A 16907-nucleotide genomic window follows, 5' to 3' on the forward strand; every position below is an offset into this window, starting at 1 on the left:
AGGAGATTTCAGCACTAGACACACAGAAGAGAAGGAGGCAATGTGACTGTGGAGGGAGAGGTTGGAGTGATATATTCACAAACCAAGGAACTTCTGGAGCCACCAGAAGCTGGAAGAGTCAAGGAATTCCCTCTCTGAGCCTTTGGAGGGAGCATAGCCCTGCCAACACCTTGATTTTGGAGTTCAGGCCTCCAGAACTGAGAAAATAAATTTCTGTTTTTATAAACCACCAAGTTTGTGGCATTGTTAAAGTAGCCACAGCAAGCTAGTACAGAATGGAAGAATAAAACAGATTTGGCAATAGGGAAAATATGAGTCAACCACAATCTTGAAAAATTTCAGAACACGAAGATGTACAATAGAAGTAAAAATATATATGGAAAAAGAAAGGAACCCTGTAGGGTGATAAATCTATAAATTATTGCTCCTAAAGAACAGAGAATAAATGGAACAGAAATAATAATCAAAGAAAAGAAAAGAATAAGCAAAAGAAAAGAATCTGTATAGATACCTATATAAAGGTTAAGATAGCTTATAATGTATCAGGAAAAGTGAACTGCAACAATATTTACATATGTCATTTTCTAGTGGTTATTTTTCAATTTCAAAGATAAAAACTTATACATTCCTGGGAATTCCCTTGCAGTCTAGTGGTTGGACTCCGTGCCTTCACTGCCGAGGGCATGGGTTCAATCTGGTCGAGGAACTAAGATCCCACAAGCTACAGTACAGTCAAAAATAATAATAATAATAAAATAAAATAAAATAAAAAACATACATTTCTACGAAAAATAAGACAAAGTAAAATAAAACAGTATTAATTAGATTAGCCTTGAATTTCGGTATTGAAGGGGGTACAATCAAAGATGAGCATTAGAATTTAAGCTTAAATGATAAATAATTTTATTAACTGAGTTAGGAAAAGATGTAGGGTGGAAGAAAAAAGGATTTGTTTATTTTTAGACATGTTGCATCTGCAGGTTCCTGCAGGATCTTTTACTTATTTAAATATGTTTATAGTAGGTACATTTAAACAATAACTAAGCAATAGAACTCCACATTTTTTACATGGTATTCATCCTGAAAACACTTATAGACTGTTGGGAAAGAAATTAAAAAAAAAAAACACAACGTTAACCAAATACATACAACATCTGTATTTTAAATAGAAAAGATCTGTTGTAAAAGCAGGTATGAAATCATAGAAGCAGTTAGCCAGGATACAGATTCAGAAGTAGTTAAGTTTGATGCATAGAGGTGTATTAGAAGGGAAACGAGGCCAGTGGAGGAGGTAAGAGTTCTGAGATTGAAGAAAATGACTTGAATCTAAAGCTGGACCTTTAAAAGAAGTAAATTATAGTGTCCAAAGGTATTTAGTAAAGAACATTTTCTTTATTTAAAAATTAAGGACCGCGGAGCAACTAAGCCCGTGCACCACAACTACTGAGCCTGCGCTCTAGAGCCCGCAAGCCACAAAATAAATAAATAAATAAATAAGGAAATGCAATCTGGCAGGTGGTGCCATTTTCTTTACGTCATGAACAGACAGCTAGAATATGTTTCCCAGCCTCCCTAGAAGTTCGGTTGGGCCATGTGGCTAAGCTTTGGCCAGTGGAATTTAGGCCACTTCCAGGCCTGGCCTTTGAAAACTTCCTACATGATCCTTCACACTCTTGGTCTTCCCTCATCTACTGGTTGGATACAGAGGATCTGGTGGAGGATTAAGATGTCCTAGAGAGTGGCAGAGCCACAAGATGAAATGAGCCAGTGCCCCAGAATCACTGCATGGAGGAAAGCTCCTCTACACTGCCAAAACCCATACTGTACCATGACATGGATTCTGCCTACAGAACATGGAAATAGTGAGGAAAGGTCAGATTCGGGATATAATTTGAAGATGGAGCTTAACAACACCTGCTGACAGATTTAACTTTAGGGGTGAATGGAATAGAATAATCAAGAATGACACCTATGCCTTTAGTCTCAGCAACTGGATGAACATTGGTGCCATTAGACAGATAGGGAAGACTTGTGGAGGAGCAGAGCTTGAGAGAAGATCAAGTGTTTTGGTTCACATACATTTGGTGGAGTAATAAATGTGAGAAATGTGAATGAATCAAATGAGGGAGCTAGTCAGATGAAGGTCTAGGATGGGTTTTTAAGTAGTGGGAACTGCAGATATAAAGGCCCTGAGGCAGAAATGAGTCACAGTCCTGAAAGAAATCACCTTGTGAGAAAATAGGTGTGGAAAACGGGACAGAAGAGACTAAGGACTAAACCCTACATCACTACAGTATTTCAACTTCAGGCAAAGGAGCTAGCAAAGGAGTATAGAAAGAGACTAGTAAGGTAAGAGGGAAACTAGAACTGTACTGGTAGATTTTTAAAATAACATTTAGACTTATTTTCTCATCAGTCTCTATTATATATGAGGTGGCTCTCTTTCCATGCTTTTCTGCATGCATAATAATTTATGATTCAATGATATATTATTGTGATCATTTTAGACATTTTGAATAGCAATTTAAATACGTAAAATGCAAACAATGCATATAACCCATTTCAAGTATGACAGTATGAAAAGCTATGACAAGTTCGCAATGTGCAGTGACAACCATATCATGTTCACTGCCTGGTCAACTGTGATTTTAAGATGCCATCAATGTTAAGATGCATCTCAATTTCAGAGGTGCTAAAATAAGAAAAGATGTACATCTTAGAATTATGAGGCACAGTACATTACTGAAAGAAAAGATTTACAGAACAATGTGTATCCTTACTATGAATGATAAAATAAGAACATGTTATCAATATATGAAATAGTATATTATTCACAGTTAAGTACAGCTTTCTAGTCTGTCTCATATTTTAAAATATTGGATGTGAACTGTGAAGCACTAAATTTGATTTCATGACCTAGTAATAGCTCATAACTTGCAGTTTGAAAAATAGTAATGCCAATTTAGAATATTCTATATAGATATTTGGCAACAAAGAAAAGGAAGGTGTGTAGGTGTGTAGAGTTGAGTGAAAGTTTTTGTTTTATGACTTTGGTTTCTAATGTATTTTTATAAGCTAAAGAAAGCCATCATAAATAGAGAGTGATAGAATATATTAGAACATATAAGAGATGGGGGAAGAATTGAAAAAGAAAGTTCTATCTGGAAAAAAAACAGGAGGAGAGAAGTATAAGAAGAGAAAATTAGAGAAATTCTTAATAGTAAATATTTTTCTTTCTTGCTCATGAGGGTTTAATCTATTTTATTGATCTCTCGAAAGAAAAGATTTAAGGGGTTATTTATCCTTTCTCATTCCTTTGTTTTGAGATATTTAATCTTCCAGGTACTTTTTAGGGAGAGGGGCTGTTATATGTTGCTGTTTTTATCAAAATATACTACATTCATTTATCTTTAATCCTACTTAATAGTGAAGATATTTACAGTTATATATTTTCCTTTGATTACAATTTTTACTAGACCTTAGGATCTCGTATGACATAGTCTCTTTCTCATTGCTTTCTATGTATTGTAATTTTAGGTCATTTAATAAATCATGTTTAGTACTTGATACATATTCATGATGGAAAAATCTATCCAAGGAGAAAATAATGTTCCCATCCTTGCCTTTCAGTTACTCTCTCCAAAATTTTATCCTAAAAGATATATTCTGTGCATACAGAAAAGTATATCTATCTTTGTGTATGTGTGTCTGGGTGCACAAATGTGTGCATTTCCATAATTCAAACAGGAGCGCACTACATTTCTTGTGATGTTCTTTAATTTTTTTACTTGATATGGACTGGAAGTCTTTCCATTTGAGTACGTGAAGAGTTTCCAAATTCTTTTTAAGAATTTCACAGTTTTTTTTTTTTAGTGGATGGACAAAAATTAATTTGAATAATCCTCTCCTTCTGATGGACGTTTAGGCTATTTTATTAATTTTATTTCAAGCAGTAATTATTCAGTTAGACATGTAATTCTGACATGAGTTAGTAGCTATAATATAAACATATAGTCATGGAAACCCTAGGCCAAAGAGAATGTGTACTTTTAATTTGCATATATATTACTAAATATCTATTCATCATAGTCACGCCATTTTTTCTATTACAACTTTTTTTTATGTCGGCATATAAGAGGGGCTATATTTAAACTCCCTTGCTAAGATAATATATTTTCAAATATTTTTCTATTTACTACTATGAGTTATGTATATGTTTAATTTTCATCTTCTATTTTTCATGAGTTTAAGTATATTTTTTTATATTTTAGAATATGTGGATTTCATTTACTGGGACCTGAGGGTTCCTATACATTTACTGTTTTTCTCTTAAGTTGTTGGACTTTTTTTGTTTTTTAACTTGGAGGAGTGTCTTATGTACAAGAAAATTAGCTCTTTTATGTAATATAATTTACAAATATTTTCTAGTTTTATGTTTAACTTTTGACTTTATTTATAATGCAATTTATTTTTGCCAATAGAATTATTTTGTTTCATTGTAGAAAAAAATGTATCAGTACTTTTTTCATGGGTTTTGAGGTTTGTATCATACTTAGACAAGCCTTCCCCAAATATTATTATCTCACATTTTCTTCTAATGGTTCTTTATTTTTTTTTAACTTTTAAATTAATTTGATCCACTTTGATTCTGGACATTATGTAAGCTGGTATAAGAATTAGCCTCCTGCTTAAAGTAACTATAAAGACTGGGCAAAACATATAAAATAACTGTTTTTAGGCATTAGAAAACAACCAGTACAGTGCTATGATCCTTGCAAATAGAAAAGAGTACAGTGGGAACCCTATATGTGCCTTGGTTTTCTCTCTGTGAGCATCCTATTGTACAAACCATAGCCAAAGCAAGCAAAGATTGTGTATTTTCTGGGCAAAGGAGATATCAGTGTTGATTGATGTTAAGTAGTCTAGGATTTAGGACAGGATCCCAAAGAGGAGGGGGCTGCAGAGAAGGACCCCCAAACATCTGTGTACAATTTCTCTGCAAGTCCTTGGGCAGCTCCTAAGCTGCACTCCTCAAAGCGAGATTCTGGAAGGATTAGATAGGAACAGTTACTTGCAGGCTGAAGACCTGCACAGAGATTTCAGAAGCTGCACAGTGCTGAGAAGACAAAGCTGCAGTTTGGGCCTAGCCAAAATGGAGAGGTATTGACGAAAAGTCTGACTGAGCAGAACATTAAAATCCAAAAAATATGTACCTAATTTTATAAAAATTTCAAACTAATTAATGACTAAAGAAATACTATAGATAATAGCCAAAGAAAAATTGATATACTGGAATTATGTGTGGAATATATGGCAGAGACAGTCCCCTTAATTTACAAAGAATTCATACAAATCAAAAAGAAAAAGAGAAACAACCCAAGAGAATAACGTGCAGAAGATATGAAGAAGTCATTTACCAAAAAGAAAAGAAAATGGTCATGAATCATATGAAAATGTATTCAGTCTCACTCATAATTGAAGCAATTCAGGTAAAAACAAAAATAAATGTTCACTTTCCACTCATCCATTTGAGAATATAGAAAAGCTTAACTGATACTCTGCATTTGCAATAGGGCAATAAATTGATACAGTCTTTCTGGGTTCGGCAGTGTAACAAAATTTAAAATTATACTTACCATTTGATCTTGTAATCTCCTTATCAGGATTTTATCTTAGTAATATCTTCATGAAAGTTGGCCAAGATATACATACAAGGATACACATTGGAGCATGTTTTAATAGCATGAAACTGAAATTTAAAAAACCAACGACTCCAGTAATAGGGGACTAAGCAATTAATTTACTGCACATTATTGTGTAACCATTGAAAAAACTGGTGTACTTTTCTATGTACCAGTATGGAAAGGTCTCACTCGTTAGGTGAAAAAGTAAGATAAAAAACAATAATAAGTAAGAACAGGTCTTTTTGTTATAACAGTTACTATTACCAAAAAATGTAGTGATTCAAGATAAAAGTGGGAAATTTCAGTTTGGTGGGTACTGTGCTCCATTAGTCATTCAAAGACCCAGGTTTCTCCTATTTTGTTTCTTCACCATCCCCTGGGGCAGTGTCTTTGTCCACATGATCAAATCCAGGCCACAGACATAAGCTAGCTCAAGCTCATAGTAAGGGAAAAGAAACATGCTGGCAGCATGAGTACCAGGTGGGGAGTGGTGCACATCACTGCTACTGCCATTCCATTGGATATAAAATTAATCTCATGGCCACATCTAAGTTGCAGGAGAGGTTGGGAAATGTACTGAGACTAGCCATTAATGTGCCAAGCTAAAATACTGTTATTTCAGTATTTCAAGAGATATTTAGATTGACAGCTAGCAGTCTCTATCACAAGCATGTAAGTACTGAGAATTTTTATGAAAAACTTTCTTCTGGAAGGAATCATAAGAAGTTGTTAACAGATGTTATCTCTGGAGAGACAGATGGAAAGTGGAAGATGGAGACATTTTTTCCCCTTTAAAGGTGCCCTTTTCTGCTTCCTCCTTTCTGTCATATACTTATAAATAATATATATGTATTACTTTTGTTTATCTTTTACATCAACAAGGGATGTCTGGATTGATATTGGAGACATATTTAAGACATTTCCAGAAGGTATAAATAACAAGATTTGCAGGTCATTGTATTAAGTAATCAGAGAAAGGAAGTAGTCAAGGAAGATTTTCAAATTTATGATCAGGCATGAATGGTATTGGCATTAACTGCAAAGGGGAACACTGAACATTTTGGGAGGGAAGATAATGAGTTCCACTTTGTACATAATGAATTGGAGTTGGCTGCGAAATACTCACTTTGAGATGTTTAGTAAGCAGGTTGTTATTTAGGTCAGAAGCTCATGAGTGAGGAATGACATAGAAGAAACATCCAGTGCCAGGAAACATAGGGTAATTTAAATCATGGGAATAGATGAGATTGCTTAGCAAGAGAGTATGGAATGAGAAGAGAATAGGACCTGTGGAATGTCATGCCAACATTTAAGGGCAGTTAGTGGAAGATAAGTGGGAGACCTAAGAAGAGTGGCCAGACAGGTAGAAGAAAAAGCAGAAGAGTATGGTATCAGGGAAGGTGTGGGGAAAGAATATTTTTAAAAGGAAAAACTCGTCCAAACTTTCAAATTCCAAGACGTCAAGCAAAGTCAGGACTTAAAAATATCAGATCTAAAGAGAAGTTCATTAATAAACATAGGAAAACTGCTTCTATGGAGTAGAGGAAACTGATGCCAGGTTGGAATGAATTGAGAACTGTTTTGTTGTTGTTTTTATTTTGTTTTGTTTTTAAAATGGGGAAGATGTGAGCATATTTAAATATTGACATGAAGAATCTAATACAAAATAAAAGTAATTCTTTATAAAGTATAAAGGCAGGGTATATGTAAAGATACAAGTCCCTGAGAAAACAGAAGGCTTTAAAAGAGAAAAAGGAAGGGTTTAGAAGAGATTAGGGCTAAAAAAAACTATACTTAAAAAAAAAAGCAGACAGAACCATAGGACAAATGGTAAAAGCAAAGCTATACAGACAAAATCACACAAAGAAGCATACACATACACACTCACAAATAGAGAAAAAGGAAAAAAATATATAGATATATATATATATCATTGCTCCCAAAGTCCACCTCCTCAATTTGGGATAATTCGTTTTCTATTCATGTATTCCACAGATGCAGGGCACATCAAGTTGATTGTGGAGCTTTAATCCGCTGCTCCTGAGGCTACTGGGAGAGATTTCCCTTTCTCTTTGTTCGCACAGCTCCTGGGGCTCAGCTTTGGATTGGGCCCCGCCTCTGCGTCTAGGTCGCCTGAGGGCGTCTGTTCTTCGCTCAGACAGGACGGGGTTAAAGGAGCAGCTGATTCGGGGGCTCTGGCTCACTCAGGCCCGGGGGAGGGAGGGGCACGGAGTGCGGGGCGGGCCTGCGGCGGCAGAGGCCGACGTGACTTTGCACCAGCCTGAGGCGCGCCGTGCGTTCTTCCGGGGAAGTGGTCACTGAATCATGGGGTCCTGGCTGCACAGGCTCCCGGGAGGGGAGGTGTGGAGAGTGACCTGTGCTTGCACACAGGCTTCTTGGTGGCGGCAGCAGCAGCCTTAGCGTCTCATGCCCGTCTCTGGGGTCCGCGCTGATAACCGCGCCTCGCGCCCGTCTCTGGAGCTTGTTTAGGCGGTGCTCTTAATCCCCTCTCCTCGCGCACCAGGAAACAATGGTCTCTTGCCTCTTCGGCAGGTGCAGACTTTTCCCCGGACTCCCTCCCGGCTAGCTGTGGCGCACTAGACCCCTTCAGGCTGTGTTCACGCAGCCAACCCCAGTTCTCTCCCTGGGATCCGACCTCCGAAGTCCGAGCCTCAGCTCCCAGCCCGCCCGCCCCGGCGGGTGAACAGACAAGCCGCTCAGGCTGGTGGGTGCTGGTCGGCACCGATCCTCTGTGCGGGAATCTCACCGCTTTGCCCTCTGCACCTCTGTTGCTGCGCTCTTCTCCGTGGCTCCGAAGCTCCGCCGCTGCCTACCCCCCCCCCCACCCCGCCACCGTCTCCTCCAGTGAAGGGTCTTCCTAGTGTGTGGAAACCTTTCCTCCTTCTCAGCTCCCTCCCAGTGGTGCAGGGCCCATCCCTATTTTGTCTGTTTTTTCTTTTTTTCTTTTGCCCTACCCAGGTACGTGGGGAGTTGCTTGCCTTTTGGGAGGTCTGAGGTCTTCTTCCAGCGTTCAGCAGGTGTTCTGTAGGAGTTGTTCCACATGTAGATGTATTTCTGATGTATTTGTGGGGAGGAAGGGGAGCTCTACGGCTTACTCCTCTGCCATCTTGAAGGTCCCCCCAATGGAACAGGATAGAGAGCTCAGAGATAAACCCACACACATATGGTCACCTTTCTTTGATAAAGGAGGCAAAAATATACAATGGAGAAAAGACAGCCTCTTCTATAAGTGGTGCTGGGAAAACTGGACAGCTACATGTAAATGAATGAAACTAGAACATTCCCTAACACCATACACAAAAATAAACTCAAAATGGATTAAAGACCTAAATGTAAGGCCAGACACTATAAAACTCTTGGAGGAAAACATAGGCAGAACACTCTATGACATAAATCACAGCAAGATCCTTTTTGACCCACCTTCTAGAGAAATGGAAACAAAAGCAAAAATAAACAAATGGAACCTAATCAGATTTAAAATCTTTTGAACAGAAAAGGAAACCATAAACAAGATGAAAAGACAACCCTCAGAATGGGAGAAAATATTTGCAAACAAAGCAACTGACAAAGGATTAATCTCCAAAATATACAAATGGTTCATGCAGCTCAATATCAAAAAAACAAACAACCCAATCCAAAAATGGGCAGAAGACCTAAATAGACATTTCTCCAAAGAAGATACACAGATTGCCAACAAATACATGAAAGGATGCTCAACATCACGAATCATTAGAGAAATGCAAATCAAAACTACAGTGAGGTATCACCTCACACCAGTCAGAATGGCCATCATCAAAAAATCTACAAAGAATAAATGCTGGAGAGGGTGTGGAGAAAAGGGAACCCTCTTGCACTGTTGGTGGGAATGTAAATTGATACAGCCACTATGGAGACCAGTATGGAGGTTCCTTAAAAAACTAAAAATAGAACTACCATACGACCCAGCAATCCCACTACTGGGCATATACCATGAGAAAACCATAACTCAAAAAGACTCATGTACCACAGTATTCATTGCAGCTCTATTTACAATAGCCAGGACATGGAAGCAACCTAAGTGCCCATTGACATATGAATAGATAAAGAAGATGTGGCACATATATACAATGGAATATTACTCAGCCATAAAAAGAAATGAAATTGAGTTATTTGTAGTGAGGTGGATGGACCTAGAGTCTGTCATACAGAGTGGAGTAAGTCAGAAAGAGAAAAAAAATACAATATGCTAACACATATATATGGAATCCAAAAAAAAAGAAAAAATGGTTCTCAAGAACCTAGGGGCAGGACAGGAATAAAGACTCAGATGGAGAGAATGGACTTGAGGATGCGGGGAGGGGGAAGGGTAAGCTGGGACGAAGTGAGAGTGGCATGGACGTATATACACTACCAAATGTAAAATAGATAGCTAGTGGGAAGCAGCCGCATAGCACAGGGAGATCAGCTCGGTGCTTTGTGACCACCCAGAGTGGTGGGATAGGGAGAGTGGGAGGGAGACATAAGAGGGAGGAGATATGGGGATATATGTATACGTAGAGCTGATTCACTTTGTTATACAGCAGAAACTAATACAACACTGTAAAGCCATTATACTCCAATAAAGATGCTAAAAGAAAATGTAGGACCAACAACAACAACAAAAAAGTGCAAACAATTAATTATATGACTTTTGAACTTAAAAAAAAAGAGAGAGATTAGCCTTAGAAAGAATGAGGAGCAGTTCTTCAGTTGTATTAGAAAGGAAAGCGTAGGTATATTTGTCATATTTAGTGACAGAAAATTTCTCGAGTTCCAGTCTAATAGCTGTTATGATTCTCTGTGAAGTAGAATAGATCATGTCCTGAGAATAAAGGGAGAGACAGTGAAGCTGGAAGTTTGAGGACTGGGAAGATATGAAATAGTTATTATGGAACATGAGAGCGGAAGCTGAATAGAGAGAATGATAGAGATATTCTCTACCTAGTTTAATGATTTTCCTCCAGCAGCACCCAGCAGCCCTGAAGCAGGCATGGGACATGCAGACAGTAAGATTCCTTCACTTTTTCCTACACAGCGGTTTTGTCAGGTGGATGTAAAGGAAAATAGTGCAAGCGAGTTTCAAGGTTTTAGGTAGAGAACATGCAAAGTGATGGACCTAAGCTTGATTGAGAAAAGACAACACGATGGATAGGGAGAAAAATAGGAGAGAAAGTACACTGTGGAAACAGTGAAATTAATGGACAAGTGTGATGGGAGTGAATGAGTTAGGAACCTGGAAGGACAGGAGGTTGCAGTCAATGAGTGGAATGTGTGATTTGTGAGTTCAGAAGTAGAGCAGATTTAGGAGATAATAAGATGCAGAATGTGGCTACAAAAGTGACAGTTATGTAGCATTAGGAAGTTTTATGATGGTGAAGACATCCAATAACATAGAGACCAAGTTATTGGATGAATTATCCATTAGCATATTGTAATCCTCTAGGTCCCAAATTTGTAGACAATCGCACAATTTTGACTAAAAAGCAAAATGGTGAGCCAGATACCAAAGTGAATAAGGAGGCATAATCAGAAGGTAGACGGTATCTTGGGGAGGATTAGAGGATGGTACAACTACATAATATCAGCCTCAAGGAGCTTTATAGGTGTTTAACTGTGTTCCCTGGTCCTTTAGGTGCAAGATGTGGAAGTGAAGGGAGGAGATGTGACCAACTGATTTTCACAGAAAGTGATATAAAGTGAGGTAGCTTTGCATATACAGGGATAATTTGAGGCAGAAAACAACAGGATCCATACCTTCCTTGACCTTGAATAGGTCCAAGAAGTAGTCATGGAGTTTTGGGCAAAGACAAATATATTAGATGAATCAGAAGAAGAGCCAGATAGAATCTCTAAAAGATAATCTTTGCTGCTTATTGCATGTATTTTTCTCTAGCTTATTGGGATAGATTCTTTAAGTCTACTTGGGAAATCCATAGATGTTTGGATATGAACCAGAAGCCAGCACTGTGATATTTCTCAGTGCCATATGGATGTAGTAAAAGTGAAAAGAGTTACTGTAGGTGGCCTAGTTATTCTGGTTGTATAATATGGAAAAATCAATATCTATTTGATGTACTCTGGCCATTGTTCCATGGACAATATACAGATTATATGAGTCTGCACATGGAGAACTTTGAAGAGAAGAATCTATCTACAAATTGTAATTCCTAGATTGTCAATCCATGGAGCTGGATTATCTCCTTCATGAACAAAGTGGCAGGCAATAAAAGTTTCCATCACCACCAGAATTGTGTTCTCATTCTGGAACAATGTAGATCTATTATAAAATTTGAATAATGGTTTTCTAATGGACGTTGGGTTGGGCATGGGAGTAGTTTACCCATTGGGCTACCCAGGTGACATGTCCTTATCTAGGGCCTGGGCACATATCCTATAGGTGGCAATATAATGAAGATATGGCCAGATGCAAGTCTAAGAAAAGTTCCCGAGGACTATGTTCAGAGTCAGGACTTGGTCTCAGCGAACCCTTGGGCTGCTTCTCGGAAAAGGCAAATGCCTAAAGACAGAGAATATCATCTATTTCTTCAGGCACCACCAGGGCAGCTATGAAATTTCAAAGGACTTTGCTAGTTGTAGATACTTATCTGTTGTTTTCTCCTAATCCAGCCCAATAATTTCCAATTGCAGTTGTGGACTTGTACTGTAGATTCAGACTCAAGTTGCTTTAGGTTAAACTTTTTAGAAACTCAGAACAACAGGAAGATTAACATGGGAGAGTATTAGCTTGCCATTTCTGGCTACCTAATATAAACAGTTTTATAATGTTCATATCTTTGAAAAGGAGGGCCCGTTGTATTCTAGCACAATGTGAATTTATTTATTTTGATTAATTAATTCATGTATTTATTTATATATTTATTTGCCTTTCCAGAGTTATTCCAGGCCATGGTTATCAGACATTATGGTCATGGGATGATTAGCCTATGCTCCAGGTTTTTTTTTTCACATCTTTATTGGAGTATAAATGCTTTACAATGTTGTGTTAGTTTCTGCTGTACAGCAAAGTGAATCAGCTATATGTATACATATATCCTCATATCCCCTCCCTCTTGAGCCTCGCTCCCACCCTCCCTATCCCATCCCTCTAGGTTGTCACAAAGTACCAAGCCGATCTCCCCATGCTATGCAGCAGCTTCCCAGTAGCCATCCATTTTACATTTGGTAGTGTATATACGTCAATGCTACTCTCTCACTTCATCCCAGCTTCCCCTTCACCCCTGTGCCCTCAGGTCTGTTCTCTACGTCTGCGCCTTTATTCCTGCCCTGCCACTAGGTTCATCAGTACTGCATTTTAAAATTCCATATATATGCGTTAACATATGGTATTTGTTTTTCTCTTTCTGACTTACTTCATTCTGTATGACAGATTCTAGGTCCATCCACCTCACTGCAAATAACTCAATTTTGTTCCTTTCTATGGCTGAGTAATATTCCATTGTATATATGTGGCACATCTTCTTTATACAATCATCTGTTGATGGACATTTAGGTTGCTTGCTCCAGGTTTTAAAGGCAGTCTGTATAGTGAGTAGCTTTCTGCATAGGTACAAGAACAGAGGTCCCCCACCCCAGGGATTTTAGAACAGTATAAGCTCTGCTTTTGAGTTGGAGGCATCTGTTTCAGTGATAAAGAATTAAGGCAGTAAAAGTAGACTACGGTATTAGGTAAAGGTGACTGGTTCAATTCTTGGATTTCTTGACGGCTAGTATTCTGGCTGGGATCCAAACAAAATTCATTTCCTTCTTGAAATGGTTTGATTGTGGAACAGTGAAATTAGAGAACGATATATGATCTGCAAATAACAATAGGTATCTGTATATCCTTGATGTACTTGAAAGCTTGCCATTTGAGGGTATCAGATACCTTATTGGGTATCATCAAAAACTTCTCATAAGATACAACTCAGAAATTTGATATTCACATTTTTGAATATGTATTTCTAAGGTTTGGCCATTCTTCTAGATGGCCCAGAGTGGCCTAACCAGGGACCTAAATGCCTAATGTTTGTTTTTATAGCTTGCAACTATACACTGAGTAAATAAGCAATCATGTTTAAATAACCACAATTAATGACCCTCTTCTCACTCAAAAATATATTTTCCCTATCTATCTTCTCTATCTTTCTTATTCAGATATTTTAAAATACGCTTCCCAATTCATATCTATTTTTGGGCCTCTTTTCCTAACTTACCTCTGGGCAATTGATGTAACAATTTTTAACTTCTCCCCTGTGCTCTGTACGATAGATTAAAACAACTTTGTAAAATCCCATTTACATTTATTTGCTTGTTTATATACTTATGTGTTTTTCATGTAGACCTCAAAATAATCCATGCAGCTGGGTATTTGTGCCAATAGGCATTTCAGGATTTTGCAAATGTTTCAGAAAACTAATATATCATTTATATATAGCTTTTTATATGTATGTGCCAATCAGGAAGCAATTAGTTATAAAACATTCTATAACATCCATTTTTAAAGGAAATTTTTTATACAAAATAAAATGAAAGAAGCTTTAAAACTCCCTCATATTTAAATTACAATACTTTAAAATTAATGGGAATTAGTTTCAGAAGAGAGTATTTCTGGGGGGAAAAAAGAGGGGGAAGATTACATCTGCAATTTAAGTACTTTTAAGTACTCCCTTAAGTCCATTTTTTAAATTAAATCGCCCTTATAAATTAATTAAAAATTGGTTAACCATATTATTTAAATAACATAAAATTTGAGACTTTTTCTAACAAAATGTTTTCTGCTTTTTTGTAGAGGATCTCTGTCAAGAAGTCCTTATCAACGAGGATTAATGTGTTCCCGATGTAGCATCTATGACAGATGCACAGATTTTCTATGCAGTAAGATAAAGAAAATAACTGAAACATGAAAAAAAATCCATAATGCATTGGATGACAAGAAAAAGAAGTGGTGAACACTAGTCTTTCATTGTCATGTTAATATTGTTCCTTTGTTCAGGATGGTATTGTTATATTATCAAAGGTGGTATCAAACAGTATCATCTTTAGATTTTTTTAAACTACACAACCTCTTCTGCCCTCTCTTACTATTATTCCTGCCCCTTAGTACATACTAGAATCTGAAAGAAGGAAAGAGAACTAACAGTTATGCCCTGAAAAAGCTTCTCAGTTAATTCCTGAAATAGCGGCCTGTTTGAGAGTGGCTGCTCGAAAGGATAGGATATTCCAAAACATTCAGAAAGAGGAAAGAAGTAAAGTAGCAAATATTTAATAGCCTTTTATTTTCATTTTTCCCCTAAACATCCAAAAGATAAAAGTAGAAAATATGTTTTATTAAATTTTTCTTTTAGTTTTTCTAAACATGAGAGCGTATAATCCAAAAGTATAAGTATGGCTGGAATATATGATGCTTAGAGGAATGTGGTAGGGGATAAAGTCAGACAGTGAGTAAGGGGCATATTAGGCTTTTATGTTAAAGAAACTAGTGAACAATTTCATTATAATGCCACTGCTGGAGTGACTCCACCGTAACATTTCTTCCCTTGCTTCATTTGAATCAAGATGCAAAACCTTGCTCTTCCTCTTCGCCTTTTCTTTCTCTTCCTGAAAATATCCAGACCTAAAGCCATTGGGTAGGTCAGAAAGAGGTAGGCATCCACACAGAGGGCATCCAGATGTGCCATGTTAGAACCTAAGCAAGAAGACAAGGGATTCATACATGATGTGGTAGGCATGGGGAAAGAGCCTAAGTAGGGTGAGAACAGTGTCCACATGGTATGGCCTTGTATGGGAAGTTAGAGCTCTCATGGAATGAGGTGAGTGTACCCGCATGAGGTCAGGCTTGGGGTATAAGATCAGGGTAAAGGGATGTCCATGCGGGAGTGGCTCACTATTTGGTGTCAGAGTCCAAGCAAAGTGAGGATAGAATCCACATGGGGTGGGAAGGAGAAACCTGACATAGCGTAACACTTAAAATAATGTCAAAGATCCACCAGAAGTTCAGTTCATCTCCAAGGTGCCTGAGGAGTGATTTCTAAATTTTCCTCTAAGTGTACCATCATTGCAAGACAAAGCCCTGGTTGACATTGGGCTCTCTATGGGTGAGACTGCATTTATTCTCCCACTCTCCTTTCTAGTGGAATCTGGGAATGATTGTTTGACCTTCTCTGCCCAGGTGAGCAGAGGAAGGGAAATTTATTTCCTGAAAAGTATTATGATAGCATTGGGCTAGACAGCAAAAACGAGGAATAGCAGGCTCTGTAGTCAACCTTGCCATCTAGGAAATGAAGAGCAACTGAAAGCTTCTGAAAATAAGAATTAAATGAATAAAGTGAGTAGATTCAGAAAATTAATTTTGAATGATCTTGGGGGGAAGTGGGGAGAAGAGAGATAAAAATAAGAGATGTTCTAACAGGACATTGCAAATTAACTATACTTCAATTTTTTAAAAAGAGAGATGTAGAATTCTAGAATGTCGAAGATGGAACAATCTTTGAAAGGCAGGAGTGGAGTGGCTTATATAAGTTGTCAGGATTTAGAGACAGAATTAGTACTAGAATCCACACCTCTTCCTCCTGTACTTCTGTGCTCTCTCTGGTAGACCAGGAGGACTTTTACTAAAAGAAAATATGTTGTACTTTACAATTGGCTACTGGTTGAAGGGGAGACATCAAAGATGAGAGAGCATGGTGCCTGAAAACTAGGAGAATGATATTATTATTGTTGAGAAACATATATTCTAGAAAAAGAAGAAATTCTATGTAACTTTATGAACTTTCTTTTTCTTTCTAGGTAATGCAGGTCGTGACCAAGCCATATGTATGTATTTTTGTCCTTTATTTCTTGAATGATTTTACTACTTTATGTGAAATCCAGCTTTCAATTACTTCTTTATTTACAGATTACCGATTTTGGTATCCAAGATGGGAAGTACCCCGGCCAATTGTGTGTGATCCACTGTGCATGCTTATTTTATTTCTCAGAATGCTGTGTTTTTCACTAAGTGCCGCAATTGTTTTGATAATACAGTCTTATTTTCCAAATATATTATTGGAAGAAGAGATAGTTTTTATCCCTGAGGTAACTGGGCCAGCAAAGGAGGAGGAAAACATAGAGAAAGAGGAAGAGGAGGAGGAGGAGGAGGAGGAGGAGGAGGAGGAGGAGGGGGAAGGGGAGGAGGAGGAGGAGGAG

The 16907-nt window shown here is 37.7% G+C and overlaps 1 protein-coding gene across 1 annotated transcript in view; it reads left to right on the top strand.

Annotated features, from left to right (window-relative positions):
- LOC132433904 (GLIPR1-like protein 2) overlaps positions 1-14626 on the top strand; it is a 28585-nt gene extending 13959 nt beyond the window's left edge. Inside the window, exon 4 of the mRNA XM_060025270.1 lies at positions 14512-14626. Coding sequence (XP_059881253.1) covers positions 14512-14626 — 115 coding nt within the window. The remainder of the gene's footprint in view (positions 1-14511) is intronic.
- The last annotated feature ends 2281 nt before the right edge of the window (positions 14627-16907 follow it).

Source organism: Delphinus delphis, chromosome 11 (genome assembly GCF_949987515.2).
Source record: "Delphinus delphis chromosome 11, mDelDel1.2, whole genome shotgun sequence".
Classification (NCBI taxonomy): domain Eukaryota; kingdom Metazoa; phylum Chordata; class Mammalia; order Artiodactyla; family Delphinidae; genus Delphinus; species Delphinus delphis.